Genomic DNA, 16,064 nt, shown 5'->3' on the forward strand with positions numbered 1-16,064 from the left:
AATAGAAGAGCAGTGTTGCACTGTGATATTGGGTACCAGAGAAGCCCTGCAGGGAAATTCAGCCATCTGTCCTGTGCAAAGGCTAGTATCCATTTGGCCTGGGAGAGGGAATTAAGACTGATTCCTGTGCTTGGCATCAGCCCAGGTAATCCCTGAGCAGAGAGATTGTGGCTCTGTGGATGAGGGCTTCTCCTCACTTTTTCATGAAGGGCAACTTTCATGCACTTGTTGAAGTGTACCACCTCACCAGAGGGAATTTTTAGTTAGGAATGAAATGCTGGCTCCCTTTCTGCTGTTTACAGCTGAGAGGTTTCAGTCTCCAGTCTAAAGTTCACATACTCAATGCCTGAGAAACAACTCCTCTTTGTAGGCAGAGTGTAGTCAACAAAGCATATCAGTATTGGCACTATTTGCTATTATCTGATGTAATTTATCTTCAGATTTTTAATGTTGTTTTCACATGTGTGTTTAAGTCCTGCCTATAAAAATAATTAACTATTCTTTTATTGCAGTGTCTCTAAAAGCAGAAAAGTAGCCACTATCATTAAAAATAGTAACAATAATAATTTCAAATGCCCTAAGGATCAGACAGGATTCTTCTACTATGTCACAGCAGTTCAATCTGATCCTCCCTTTGATTCCTCTCTCCCTGTTGAGTCCAAATTGACTCCAGGACCATAACAAAACTTCAAGAGCTTCTGCTCACAAAGCCATTCCCTTTTGCCCAGTTCTAATTTTCTCACCAGGGTTTTATATTCAAGGAAGTTTTACATTTGCAAACTTATTTTATAAAGCATCCTTTTTTTGAAAGAAAACTGATTTAAAAATGCATGCCAGAAAAGGAAGGATTTGTAAAATAAAAATTTTATATTTTTTTCAAGGGAGAAATCATATCCTTTTAGAAAGGATATCTTTATATCAGAAGATCCTGTCTGTTCTTAAATAACCAATATCCTTGTAGCACAAGGGTGCAGACTGGTGCACAAGCTTCATACTCAGTAGGTGTCTCCTTTTCCCAGATCTCAGCCATGTACTCATCGGTGAGTAAGCCAGGACAGGCCATCAAGGCACTGGATTCTCCTTACACCTGCATTCAAGAAATTGCATCTCAGAGGTCTCCATCTATTTGCAGTGGCCTCTATGCCAGTGTGAAGGACTTTGAAAACACCCTAAATTCTACCACTGTGCCTCAGCCAGCGGACAGACCAAACGGGGAGCTGGAGCCGGACTATGAAGCTATCCAGTCAGTGAGCCAGGAAGAAGACAGGACCTTGTCTGTGCCTCACACAAACCACACTGCTCTTTCAGGAGAGAATGACTATGAGAGCATAGGGGACTTGCAGCACCACAGGGAATTCACCAGACTTTAACCACTCCAGCAGCAGATTTCCCCACTGTTATTTTCAAAGGACAAGTGAAACACAGACAGGGAAGTGCTTTTCCTTTTGAGGAACAAAGCTAAGTATGGAACACAAGTTGTGAAGAAGCAACATACATTTCAGCCAGGGTGGGATACCTGCTGGTTTTTCTGGGTGGCGGATCAAGCTCGTGGGAAAGGGTACGTCAGGTCAGAAAGATGACCAGGACAGCATAAAGGTTTCTTTATTATCATTAGCTCCAAGGCAAACATAATTTGGGAGGAGTGCCATGCTTGTCGTCCTGATAGGATTACATACCAAAAAGACTACACAAAACTAGCTTCTCATTTTAAGAGATCATTTTATGTCCTTTTCTTCAAAGTGTTTTTCAAGCATAATTTTTCATTCAAGTTTTGGCATCCGCAATGTTGAGCAAACCACGGATAATTGTACCTCAACTCAGACTTTGCAGGGCTGGGGAGGATGCACTCACTTCTGCATCTTTTGGGGAGCTCTGTCCACATTCACTGCAACTAAAGTGCAAACAACAGTAGTTCACAAGGGACTGACTCCAAATGTACTTGAATTAATTCTGCTGACTTTTTTTTCTTTTTTTCTTTTTTTTTTTAATGTCAAGGGCTGTAGAATGTGACTTGCAGTATTTCAGATGTGTACTGGTATTTGTAGGGATTTTGTCTGATTACTTGTGAAATATCCCTTTAAAATGGCAAGGTCACCCTTAGCATTCTTGCACTGTTTCCCTCAAATGGACATAAACACCTACACATACACACCCCGTCATGTCATGTTGCAAAAAGTTGTGCAAATGAATGCATTGGCATAATGTGTAGTCTAACCTTAGTAGCGTTGAGTAATTTTTTTGCAGAATTTTGCCCTTTTTATAAACTTAAATATTTTAATATGTTTGTCTAGTTTCTTATATAGGAAATATTATGTACTGTGTTGAATGGATAGCATTTTTATTTTTTACAATATATTTTTCATCTTCAAACTTTTTGTAGATTAATTTACTGGGGTTTGTAACAGGAGGAATCCCATTCTTTATTTGGGCTCTATTTGGTTTTGGTTTTTTTTTAATTTTATTCCTATTTCAAAAGTAGATAAAAGAAAATTACTTTGGGGTTGTTTTGTTTGCTTTTTCTGTCTCCTTGAGCAGGGATATGGAACATGCCTTGCTGTTTTTAAGCTAAAATCATGGAGTCTATGTAAAAGAACACTGCCAAAGGGCAAAAAAGAGGCAAAAGAGACAGTGGGATTTAGTCAGGCATAGCCAGTGGTCCCCCTTGTTCTGCTAAAAGGAGCAGGGGGGCAACCAAGACCTTCTTGGGCCTCTGACAAGCAGTTTGAAAGCCACTGGCTTTTAAAAAATGCTGTTATTTTGTTACTGTGAAAAACAAAATACAGTGCTTGGATGAAATAAGCAGGTACTGGACTGGTACTTTTTTCTTCAACAATAATACAATAAATAGTACAATAGTACAAGAATAGTCCAACAATAAAGAACTAGCATTGTGTGACATGCATGTGCACATAGCCCCATGTATATAAGCATACACTTGTAATTTGGACACAAGTGTGAGTTATAGTTCAAGCTTGGCAACATTCACATACGTAATATCTGGCATGTGCTTGAAGAGCAGTTTATTTTCAATTCAAAATAAACAGTACATAAACTGAGGTTGGCTTATTCTGTAATACACAAAACAGGTTTACTTTCAGCTCGATTGGTACTGGGTTTTGATGGCTGAGCCCTTCTCGGATTGTTGGTCAGTGCTCCACATGACTTGGTACTATGAAGAGCAAACATGGATCTGTTTACACACATTTATTAGAAACAGTTTCATAACTGAAAGAAGTGTGCTGATTTACAGGCTTTGCCTCTGAGGAGCAGTGCAATTGTGCAGTCAGCCTCTGCCCACAGGGCGGATCAGACTTTGTGGATCCTGACCTTGTGCAGCTGCAGCACGCTCGATCTACGACTCTCTTCCTTGGAGGAGAAGCAGTTCAGACCACTCCACATCCATCCTGCTCTTGACCATGCTGCCATGTTTGACAGCTGCAGCAAACCCTTTGCTTCCACTTCAGTGCTTTTTAAGGATGACTGTGGTTTTGCTTTCTGGAGTTTTTCCTTTATGAAGGTTTTTGTTTCTGTTTCCTCGAATGTGAATTCCTGAAGTTCACCTTTGAATGTTCTCTCCTTCTACTTCACCCTGTCTAAGGCCAAAGATAAGATGCACCATGTTTCAGAAGATTTGTTGTGCTAAGTCTGGAGAATTTCTTTAGTCTTTAACTATGTGTTTTCTGTCTGTTCCTTGCTCAGGGGTACCAGTTTATATATGTAGTCTTCAGTCTGACTCCTGCAGCTTAGTGGCAGGCATACCTCAACTCCTGAAATTCCCAAATATATCTCAAGATGCAGTTATCCCTTTACATGGATGACTGCTTTTGAAGAAACAGTAGGAACATGAGGTTTGCCAGGTTCACTAGATTCAATTTCAAAACCAGTTCAAAGATACCTTGAGATAATGTCCATTGATAGCAAAGAATAGCACTGAATTCTTGATGGTAAAATTTTAAGGTGCAAAAGAGGAAAAGGAAACGTCACTCTAAAAATACACCCATTGAGACCAGCAGGTCAAAGGGTGGTGGAGCACTGTTCAGTCATTCTGTTGTTTTTCATAGCTAGATCAGAAATGTTGCTTTGTAAGAAGGGACACAAGTCCTTCTGTCTTTTCTCTATTCTGACAACTGCTCCTGAGACCCCCTAGACTTCCCTTTTTCACACTGAAAGAAAAATTCTCCTCCCCCTCTCTTCTTTCTTTGGTTTCTGTTTTTAACCTGTCTTATACAGCCTTGCACTGGGAGCTTGTACTGTATCTGCCGTCCTGTGGCAGTGGCACATTCCTTCCTGTTTAAATGACTTCCAGGATGGTCACAACCTTTTAATGGTCCATCAGACCTCATTCTCATGGAGAAACAGTTCACATTCTGGATTGCTGCTTTTGGGATGTGTACCTGCCCTCAGCCTTGAGACCCACACTGGATTTAAGAGCTGCAAAAACAAATTACCCTCCTGAACAAGGATGTATGGGGGAGTCCATAACTCCCTTGCAATCTCCATTATGTAATCTAATGCTAAAGGTAAATGCTTTAGAATTCAGTCTGAGGTTGGTGAGTATTTACATTTCTTGACAAAGAATAAAGGTTCCGTTTCAGTCCTCTCTTCCCAGAAGTAACACCTGTTCCTTTATGGCTGTTGTCAATGCTTCCTTTTCATTAATATATTTGATAGAAAGATTTTTCCAGCGTTAATTCCCACAGAGATTAATCTGACTGTAAAGAAAAGGGAGTATCTTCTACTTGTCTCTTTACTGCTCTTTTTAACTCTTTCACCATATCCCTAATTAAAAATGAAGTATTTTCCAAAAACATCCAAAATAAATAATCCAAATAAATAAAAAAAAAATCCAAATAAATCCAAAATTAAGTATTTGTTACCTGGTGATGTTTTCTGGGGAAGTGTCACAGTCTATTTCTTTGCCTCCTTTTTTTGGCAAAACTGTACAATAAGATCTCACATCAAATTGCCACAGTAAGCCAAGTGAAGCTGTAATGTGTATATAACTGCACTAGTGAAAATGTCTTTTTGATTTCCCTCTGGGAACTAGTAGAAAATAGGAAATGCGGTTCAGGCATCTCTTCCATGAATCTGTGTCTCTCATGAGAGTTGTTCTTACCACATACCTAATCCAATATGTAAACCAGTCATCCTTTTCTATCATGAGTGTAGAATAACTTTTTCAGTCACAGAGAAAAATTAATTCTTTGCAGATACCTGTAGCACAGGCATGTACCTAATTACCACAGTTAAATCAGTTATAGTGCCTTTTCTACAAAGTAGCTAGTACTTCCATACTCTTTTCTATACTGCATGTGTTTAACTCAAAAGTACAAAGGGACAACCCCAACATTTACTAGTCTCAAGTTAGATACACATTTAATGTACTCAATTAGCCCTACAATAGCAATAGTCACTCACAAACATCCACTATAAAGCCCAGTAATGTAGCTATGATGACTAAGCTTTGCAATAAGAATTATCAGTCTTCTTTTGAATAACCTAGGTTTTACAATAGTGAGCATTCAGGGAGGTGGTGTTCATGTCACCATGTGAACAATTAGTTGCTTCAGTCTTTCTATCAATATAAATTGCAGGCTTGCTTACATGTAGCAGGATCCATGGAGTGAGGGATGAGTGGGCGTGGGGATTCATATTCATGAGTAACCCAGAGTTGGGTCATCCCCATAGTTTCAAGTAGCTGATGACCAGCTGCCTTGTTCTCCAAACCCTCATCTATCGTGCCTTCAAGGAATCTATCCTGCAGGGATGCTTCTGGGCTGCATGCTTCTCCATGGCTCCCTGAACACTCCTGTCTGCTGTTTTGAACACAATTCTGTATACTCGGTGCTCTCTGTTCAACCTTTCAATGGTGCTTTTATAAGAGGCTGGATAAATGGTTTGCATGTGCTTTCTGAAAGCTGATGTGTGAAGCTGTGACACAGTGCTCTCTCTGATATTGTCTGCATACCAGAACTTAGCATTACCTGTGCTACTCTTGACTCAAAAGCTGGCAGTGCTGCCCTGTCTCTTGCTCATCTCACGGCATCCAGAGTGGAGTCACCATGTGTGGCAGCCCTGCCCAGCCATTCAGGCCAGGCAGCTTGGCCTGGAAGCAGCTGGAGACTCTGGTCTGTGCACTGTGGGACTGGAAACATCATAGCCCAGCTCAAGGACTTTTTTTCTGTCTCCTATTGTGCAAATACATTTGTTTACCATGTGACTGTAAGAAATCTGTTTCTGCAACAAATATTTGGACCACACTCCAGTGAGGGACTTTTGCTCTTAGGCAAATAACCAGTTTTTTCAGATGAGTTTTATTTTTTGAGGTTGGAGTATGCCTGAATAGGGCTTTTACATACCTCACAAGTAATTTGGTGTAGTAGTCTGCTGCAAAACAGAAGAATGCAGAAAGATACTTAGCCTGACAGATGCTCCTTTGGTGGTGTGCTAAGGACTTTCAAGGGCAGGTCTCTTCCTGGGAGCAGGGAACATAATTACTGTTAATATGATTTCATACCCTGGTGCTGAAGTTGATTTGTAGCATCTCCTCTGGGATGGTGGTGGCTGAAGTGATTGCCAGAGCAGATCTCAGCCTCAGAAAAGAAAATATACATGTATAATATATATTCCTTGCTGGCAAGCAACATGTATTCAGGATTATGTTAAAGATAAATGCTGTTGAATGGAACATCACAGAGCTAAAAATACAGGGTTCCCTTTATTCAAGGAGAGAGCACCCCCTTGGTTGGTCAGCATAAAATATCCCAGGCTCACAAAACAAATTAAACAAATTAGTTGCCTATATGGTGATTTTCCAGGAGTGCATTAGGATATCACATACAGTAGGCACTGTTCTTCTCTCCTGAAGAGCAGAAAGCTAACAACTTATTTGTAATACAAGGTTCCTATTGATTAATTGATAAAACTTAATTTACATATAATCCAAAGGTCAGCAAGAGTGTCTACATAATGTAGATATATTTTAGCTCCAGCACCCCAATTTCCATAGAAATGCACAGATTATCTTTGCATTACATACCCACTGGTCTGTGCCCAGTCTATGGGTAATATCAATCTTACAGTTCTGTTTCTACAAGCTGTGAGGTTTTGTTTCTGGAGGCCTTCAGTTTTAAACTGGCCAGAAGGACAGTCATTACAAGTATGATAGCAAAGTGCCTAAAAACATGGATGTCTCTGTAGAGGTGAAGATGCTCACTGTTACTGCACAGCCACTTGACTACTGTATGTGGTGCTCTCTTCCCATACACATCCCTAAATATTGTCTTTCATTTGTGGTGTTCGTTTATTGTTATAATAGCACAGTCTTACAATGGTTTTGTCTTTGCAGATTTGTTGGCTAATTTTGACTAGCATGTATTTGTATAAAAAATACAATTTTTTTTTGTTTAGAAAGCAGCTATGTTATTTCTTATAGTTTATGATAATACAACAATCGGCTTAGATTACTGATAAGGTATGTAAGTATCACTTGACTTCAAAATGCTTCATTTGAGATTTCAGAACGCCTCTTGTTCATTACAAGACAATATAACCAACTCTTGTCCTTTTAATCTTGTTATACTAAGGAGGGGGCTTAAACCCTACAAATCTTATTACTAAGGAAAAAAAAAAAAATAGACATCAATTCCTCATGTCTAAAAAGAGAACAATTTTAATTTTAACTCATATTTTAACTTCCAGCATAGGTGGGATTTAGACTACCCTCTTATTTATGGAACTGCTCTTCCCCACTTTGTTCAGCTGTCACCATCTGAGTATCTCGTTTGTCCTTAGTGAAATATGACAGTTGTACAGAGGGTACAGAAACGGCATCACATTAAAATTTCTGAATGGGACCTTTTCAATGTGCCCATGAGATTCAGGACACTGGACTTCAGTTGTTCAGATGTTTTGAGGTAATTGCATCCTGTGTGGAGGACATCTGTGGAGGTCTTCACTTTCTTTCAAGGCAAGAAATTCTGTAGCTTGCAAGCACTGATATTCAAAAACACATAAAAGATGTGAATTGTCACAATGTTTAAATGTATTATTAAAGAGACATCTAAGAGCACAAGAAACTGCTTTCTCACATGTCTGAGGATACTGGAATTTGCTCTTTGTATCTGAGACTGAGAAAGGTCACATAACCAGTCTCCTCAGAACATCCTACCAGCAGACAGGTCTTTGAAATGAGCCAGTGTGGTGGCTCCTGAGTTTCTGTATGTGCCACCTTCATAATTTCCAGCAGAGCCTATCTCATCTCTGTGGCAATGAATACTTAGGAATGGTCCTTTGCTTCACAGTCCCAACCCCTTTAACTTAAGGAAGGGGTTGTGAGCTGCTTCTCCTTGGTCTGATTGGTCTTTCTAAATGAAAGTGTGCTAAGAGCCCACCTTCAGGCCCACAGAAGAGCATTCACTGTCAGGGTAAGACAGGTACAGCCCACTGCAGCAGCTGGAATAAAGAGGTAAAGTAACAATAGCTAAGTTTAATTTGCATTTCCCCCATCTCACAGACAACCTGTTTCAAAAGATTTTTAAAGTAGAAAAGCTTACAGTAAAGGGAGGAGTTGCTGAGAGTCCCACAAGAGATGGATAACATTGCTTATTCTTCTCAGTATTCCCTATATACTCCCTATATAGAGAGGCAGGAGCAAGTCATTACCACCCAACCATGTTGCAGTTGGATTATTGTTTATCAAGACTCTGTATCAACAGAACTGAAATGAATAAATTCTAAATCATGTTTTTGTTCTGTTAGAAACCCAACATGGACAAATATAAATGCACTAAAGTAAGTACCATGTGTAGATCTGGACTTGTATCATAAGGGGTTTTTAGCAAAAAACAAAACCAAGACCCAAACAAAAACATCAATTCTAATTAGAATACTTTATTTAAATAGAATTCTTTGCATGAGCCAAGGCTGCAGGATTGGGCCCTAAGAGTTTAGAAGTTTGGTTTAGTGATAGGTACTTTTGGTTTGTATTTTCAGTGAAATGTATTTTCTTTCTATTAGTGAATGGATATGACTTCCATAAGAACAACAAAAATTGTCAGTTATATGGATAATTATGTCTAATAGCTAATTAATAAAATCATGCCTCAGTAAGAGTCACTTAAAATTGGGTACTATATGGGCTTTAGCATAAAATTGCTTTACATATGGAACATTGCATACTAAGAACATAATGGATAAGAATTTGTAAATACAGACACTTTTGTTTACTTTATCCATTGTTTTATAAATGAAAAAATATGTGTTACTGGAATATCTCTGAGCAAAGTTCTCTTACATAGTGTTCTAGCAACAAAAATTGTTTTCTGGACAACTATTTGAGTCTCTGATCACTGACACAGAACTGCAAAACATCCTCAAAACAGTCTGACCTCGTGAAAAGAGAGGCTTAGTACTGTCCTGGCTATCTTTGAGTGGATATAGTTGAATATACAGCAAAGTTCAGCTCTGTAAGCAGTGAGAGCAGCCCAGTGACTGCACAACTGTGCCATATACACCTGGAGTCAATGCATGCAGACTTCTGAGATGGCATTACCTAAGGATTGTTTGCTACATGAAAGATTATTTGGCTTGCTACCTGTTTGAAATCAAAATACTTTTATCAGCACTGCTGCAAATGCTGTAGTTTTCCAGAATGTATGTTCCATAAATTGTAGTTTAATTGTAATTGCAGGGCTTATCCTACTGTTAGAGCAGTTCAGATCCAACACTAAATTGCATTTGTAAATTTACAAATGCCATTAAATTCCTCTCATTATTTTGTAATAGAATACTACAAGTTGATGTCATTTAGTCATACCTTTGTTCCAAGAATCTTCATCAGATATTTCTATAGCCAATTCAGCTTTTGGCTTCTGAAAGCACAGTAGGCAATTAACGTTATTTACTGTAAATGTAGACAAGTTTTATGTAAATATTTATGGGGAAAAAATGCTACATGAACATATGAAGCAGTTATCTAAAAGTAAGAACATAGGTCAATAATAAAAAATGCAGGTTTTATTTATGTAGAGTAGTATCCTAACATTTACTTGTTTATATGCAGAAAAAAATCATATGATTCTGTAATTATTCTCTGAAAGCATTTAAAAGAGACTCTGCCATTTTCTCTGGTTATTATATTTGCAAGTAACTCTTGAATTTATTGGAAATCCATGTAAATGATGTCAAATAGGAAACATGTTACATTGCAATTAAATTAATTTAATTCAAAAATCCTGGCATAATTCACTGGAATAAAATCTATATATAAATTCAATAGCCAGACAGAATAAACCACAATAAATAAGCTTTGTCTTTCGTTTCAGTGGTTGGTTGGTTGGTTGGTTGGTTGGTTGGTTGGTTGGTTGGTTTTTTACCTGTGCCTCTTATTGTTGTTTTCTTAACAAATATATAATTCAGTCCTTGCAGTCACTTCATCCTGCCAGTCTTAAAACCTGCATTATTTTATAGAATTCTGTTTGTTCTGGGAATTCTGTGCTGATTTCGCTCATGTGAGAAGAACTACTAAGACTTTTTTGTGATATATAGCACCTTACTCCTCCCAAAGCCACAATCCTGTCAAAATTCAAGCATGAATACAACAGCACCAATTTTAAGTTGTCTCTGACTAAAACAGGATCTGCCATGAATGTAGTGGCACTATGCTCTTTAATGCAGGTAAGAACATTGGATTTGAACCTTTCAAAGTTGTACAGCTTTCAGCATTTTTAAAGCTGCAATTACCAGCCTTACGGACCATCCTCTGAAATTGCCGTGGCATTTGATTCCTTTTCCTTTGTTATAGATGCTCTCTAGGTAATGTTCCCCATCCATTTGCTGCACTGCTCTGTCAGTAGCAAGACTCATTTGTGTAGAAATACTTTTAAGAGCATCCTGAAGCATTTCAAAGGCAGGTGACTTAGGACCACTGCTGAATATCTAACACAGAACATGGAAGTCTAACACAAAGAAATGTCATCTTTTAAGCATGTCACTGGAACAGGGCTCCTTTGTACACCAGAGCATGAGGCTAAAATAATACCTAACCTTTTGGGGCTTGCACTTTCCATGACTTGCACATCCCTTCTCATTATCTTTAATGACAGATAGGAAAAGAGCAGCTTTGCCCACTTAATACTAAGTAGTTACTGATGAACAGCTTCCTGGAAAATTCACAGTGCAGACAGGGATTAGTTACACCAAGCTGGGAGGCTGAAGAAATTAGATAGACAAGTAGTATCTGTTCACTGTCAAACTGATGGCTTTTTATTGTTTAATCTGGATAAGTATATTTTAATACTCAAAAGATACAGGGTTATAGGTCAAACAGAATTTGTTAAAATAAGGAGTGTTTCATATGCAAAATCCTTCATGATCTGATAAGTGTAAGAGAAGATTGCTTTTTACTGAACAATTGTTCATGGGCCAAGAAGCTGCAAAATATGCAATTTGATATAAATTTTTATTAAGCAACTGCTGAATATTATCCAATACAGGCTATTATTCTGAAAAAAAAAAAAAAAGCATGCAGCATTATCAAGAGAACTATTTCACAGATTTTTTTTTATTCTTCATTCTGAACAGTTGCTATCAGCCATAAAATAGCTCTACTAAAATGGTTAGCTTCAGGTTTGAGGCCAACCACACAGAACTATAAATGTGGCTGGCTGAAATATTGAACAATTTGCCCATATTCTGGCTAATCATGTAGCTGCATGCACACACTTGGGAACAGAAACTTCAAGCATCTTTGTTCTCCATGAGCTCTGACATCACTTAAAAGTAAAGCTTTAACCTAATGAGAGCTCGGTGTGGAATCAGGAGTATACTGCAGTGACACCTGGTGTTTAAAATAGAATTAGTCCCTGTGAAGTGTGGCTGACAATTTACTTTTAATCGGGTATGTATTCACTCAAAGACTCATAGTTCATCCTGTGCTCATGGAGCATAGCATTATGTTGAACTAGAAAGCATTGGAACTAAAGAGTGGCTTGACATTGCTTCGTAGAAAATGTGTCTGACAGATTTGTTTCAAAAGCCCAAAACTGCAGTGACATGATCTTCCTAGCACTGTAGCTGGCAAGATACTGCAGCACTACTTTTTCTCAGTTGGCTATTACATAAATGAGATTGACCTTTCGTGTAACACACGACTGGAATTTCTGCGCAGCCTTTGTGGAAGGGCTGATAGGCAAGAATAGAGAACTGTCAGTTCAGGCAGAAAACAGGGATCCTGTGTGTGTTGTGGAGCTAGAAAGCATATTAGAGCTACAATCAATTCTTCTGAAACAGCTCCTGCTAAAGAGCTTATTGACCAAAGTAGTCAAGATCTGCATATTTACAGATGTGACTGAAAGGGCATGTAAATCCCATTATCAGTTAATGTAATTGAGGATTATTAGGGTAATGTAAGATAATAATGAGGATCATTATTATTTAGGATTTCAGTTTGCCACAAGATTAAATAAAAACAAGATCTGGTAGCAATCTCTAATTTGGACTGATGAACTATTTCTATTATGCAAAAGCTTTGTGTCACCTATTTTGAAAACCACATACATGCTCTACATTTATGTAGTTAATCCTTAAAATCTGGCAAGGGCAAAAAGGCTAGCATTCTGGTTTTCCTGTAGCCACAAAATTCTGTTAAGGGGTTGGCTGAACTACAAAAGTCAGATTATCCTAAAAGTCACTGTTTTTTTCTTCCCTTAATTTTTCTGGAAAATTATGGGAACCTGTAAAAACAAACAAATAAAACATGAACTTGAACTTTAGGCTGCATGTCGACCAGCAGAGAGCCAAGTCTCGTCCAGCAGATACTTGAAGGATGGCACTCAAGCTAGCGTTCAGAGGTCTTCCTAATTTCTCTGCAGCTTATTTTCAGCAGCAAAGTACAAAGGAAAAAAAGGATCTGGGCTAAATGAAGTGTGGATGGGTTCTGAAGGAAGCAAACAGCTGCTGCTCCAAGTAATATGAGTCTTCCAGCAGCAGAACCAGCACTGTGCTGTTTCTAGGTTAGAGGGCTGAGGCTGTCACAGTCTGGAGAAGAGAGGTATCAGTAGCTTGCCTTTAAAACATGTAATTCCTTGAGTACTCCTTCAGGCTATTTTGGAAGACAGGAGTGACATTTGCTTTCCCCCAGTTTTCATACACCTCTCCAAGTCATCAAGATCATCCAAAGATAATCAAAATGCAATTACATGAGCCAGCTCCCTCAGCATTTTTGGGTGCATCTCACTGGGGTCCATGTCCAGTTTGTTTAAGTATTCTGTAACCTGATCCTCTTCCACCTCACATATGTGTTCCATGCATTTTCTATGTCCTGTGTCACCAGGGCCCCTGCCACCTTTTGCAGCAGCAGGCTCACATTTTCCCTAGTCCTCCTTTTGTGACTGATACAATTAAAGAAAGCCTTCTTGTTGCCTTTGACACCCTTCACCAGTTTTAATTCTTGTTGATTTTTGGCTTTCTTGTGTCTTGTCTGTTTGGACTGCATCTCTATATCCTTCATATCTCTCATGTCCCTGCTTTCACCTTCTATATACTTAATTTTTATGTTTTAATTTTGCCAGAAGCTCTTTGTTCATCCATGCAGCTCTCCTGGCATTTTTGCCTGACTTCCTGCTCCTTAAGATGGACTCCTGTTGACCTTAGAAGAGGTGAAGCTTGAATATCAATCAGCTTTCTTGGATCCCTGCAAAGCCTTATCCCTTTGGACTTTTTCAAGCAGATCCCATCCAGTCACTTCATGCACCAAACAGAGGATTTTTGTGGAAAAGTAGTATTGTGGCCTTATTTGTAATGATTTTAATTGCTCCATCAGGTGTGGGGTTTTTTTGCCCACAGAAACTGTCTCAGAACTGTCTCTTAGCTGTAAGCATAAAAAATGGCACAAACCTCTATGAAGTATGTGAAGATAAATCTGAGGCTTCTTTCCCTCCAGATTTTGCAGCTTAGGTAACACTTGAAGGTTTGGTACGTGATTGAAAGATGTTGACTGCCACTTGTCTGTGACATGTCTGCAATTGACACTATGTAAAGACTGAGAAGTGGAAAGATAAGATGACAAGGATCCTATCCTTTATAATTTTCAGCTAGAATACTCATTGGGCAGATGAGTGCAAAGAAATGAGTGGGAGTAAAGACCATTCTCTATTGTTCATTATATAAGGTTTTTTAAGATACTCTAAACAGTGAGATTACTTTTTTCCATGGCTCCCAAATTCCCAGTAGGTCCTGCTGGGTCCCTCTACCATGTTCTCCAATACACTTGGTGTCTGGCAAGCCTCTAGCCCTGGCACAGCTTGCTTCTGCAGCCCCTGTTATCAGAATATACAGTCAGTTCTGGCATATGGGGTAACATCCCCCAAGCAGCCTCAGCACAGCTCCAGCCTTGGTCCTGGCAGGCCAGCTCCAAGCCTCAGCTAAGGAGCCTGCACAGAACCAAGCAAGCCTGTGCAGACACAGCTCCTATGTCTCTGCACCAGCACTGCAGTTTGGCCAAAACCTAGGTAATTACCCCACGTAAGGGAGATAAATAGGTGGGTGTATATCTTTAACTATGTGTTCTTTAACTATGCATGGGTGTCAAGGGGAGAGGAGAAGACATTGAATCACAGGTTTGAGATCACATAAATTCCCTTGTCAAAGCTTTTCTTGTGCACCTTTCCTCTTGGAATTGTCTGAGCAATGGCCTATAATGAAAATTGACCAGAAACTCAAGACAAAAAGATTTCATGTTATTTGTGGTCAGTTGTGTGGTTCACAGAACAAGGGAGTTTGGAAGAGAGAACTCTCCCACTGGAAATGTGTGAGCTGGATGCATCACCACTGTGAAGTGCTACCGCAAGAGGAATCGCTTCACAAAGAGAATATGGCCTAGGGATTATCCTGTGCCTTTCAGCCACATATATGACAAAATTAAAACCAAAATTAATATCTTGGTGCCTGGGGTGGCTGTACAGGCTCATTCTTAAAGTTATTTTAGTTTAATCTAAAAAGATCCCTTCAAAATACAAATTATTCCTTTTTGGACCCAAGCTTAGCAACTTTCTGTTTGCTTTCAAGAAAAACTCCAAAACACTTTAACATGTATGTTGTGAGGCTATGATAGCCTTAGATGGTTACCACAAAAGAGCTGAGTGTTTAGGTTCCCTGCACCACTAACAGTTAGGTGACTTCAAAGGAGTCTCCAACAGGCAAGGTTCTAAGAACAAAGTGCTTGAAGCAGACACTGAAGAACACAGAGGATGATAATAAGGGTTTGCTCACCCAATGTAGGATAGGCAGGTACTTCCTAGCAGTCATCTTTCACAGACACAAACCATTCCAGTATGCTCTGACAGCTTGTGCCTTGAAACCTGTGTTGGGTGACATGATGACAACTACTATTTGTAGCATGAAAAAATTAGCCTGAAGAAATACTTAGCACATGTTCTCTTCTGGAGAAGCGTAATATGAACTCATTCAGAGACTAAGCAACCATGACCACATCCGTATGGGGAGCACATGTCCTTTCAGTTAAACACATCTCTATTTGTGCTCCACTGCCCTCTTGGCAAATCTGCATAAATCCAATGCTTTAAAGCTTGTGGCATCTCCACTATAGTATGGTGGGAAATGTAAAGTGCTGGGTACACTTCAGGCTGCATTCAGAACTGATTTAGAGGAGTGCTTGAACTCAATTGAGATTAATATCTAATCAGGCCAGGACATCTCTCATGGAAAACACTGAAGTCCAGATTTTCTACTGGTATTTCAGAAATAACAACAGAAACTGAATCTTGAGAGATTTGTCTCCAGTGATGCACGTGCAATTTTCATACTGCAGGAAGAAGAAAGTTGCAGCACTGACAGCCACACAGTGCCATTTGAAGTGTAGTTAATTCATGATTAAGCGAATTCATTTGTTCATAAAGTACATTTGCAACAAAGGAAAAGAATGATAATGCTATCACATCACAAGGGGTTCTTGCTACTTATTCTTCACAGACACAGAGATAGTTTAAGGTAGGTGGAAAAAGTACAAGAATTTTCATCAGATTTTGCCAACATCTGCCATGTTA

General features: G+C 39.1%; 1 protein-coding gene and 1 long non-coding RNA gene across 9 annotated transcripts in view; one reads left to right on the forward strand and one right to left on the reverse strand.

The window, feature by feature from the left end:
• PAG1 (phosphoprotein membrane anchor with glycosphingolipid microdomains 1) overlaps window positions 1-4,867 on the forward strand; it is a 102,897-nt gene extending 98,030 nt beyond the window's left edge. For all 7 annotated transcript variants that reach the window (XM_056484435.1, XM_056484437.1, XM_056484438.1 and 4 more), the window contains one exon: window positions 1,020-4,867. In XM_056484435.1, coding sequence (XP_056340410.1) covers window positions 1,020-1,370 — 351 coding nt within the window. In that variant the 3' untranslated portion in view covers window positions 1,371-4,867. The remainder of the gene's footprint in view (window positions 1-1,019) is intronic.
• LOC130249550 (uncharacterized) lies at window positions 3,502-10,300 on the reverse strand. Of its 2 annotated transcripts, none has more exons than XR_008839818.1 (3): window positions 7,858-10,300; window positions 6,360-6,475; window positions 3,502-3,589 (listed from the first exon to the last, which is right to left on the reverse strand). It is a non-coding gene; the product is annotated as an uncharacterized LOC130249550 (long non-coding RNA). The 2 variants fall into 2 exon arrangements; XR_008839817.1 differs by having other exon boundaries at window positions 3,506-3,593.
• Window positions 10,301-16,064: the final 5,764 nt, after the last annotated feature.

The sequence above is a fragment of the Oenanthe melanoleuca genome, chromosome 2, assembly GCF_029582105.1.
Source record: "Oenanthe melanoleuca isolate GR-GAL-2019-014 chromosome 2, OMel1.0, whole genome shotgun sequence".
Lineage (NCBI taxonomy): Eukaryota > Metazoa > Chordata > Aves > Passeriformes > Muscicapidae > Oenanthe > Oenanthe melanoleuca.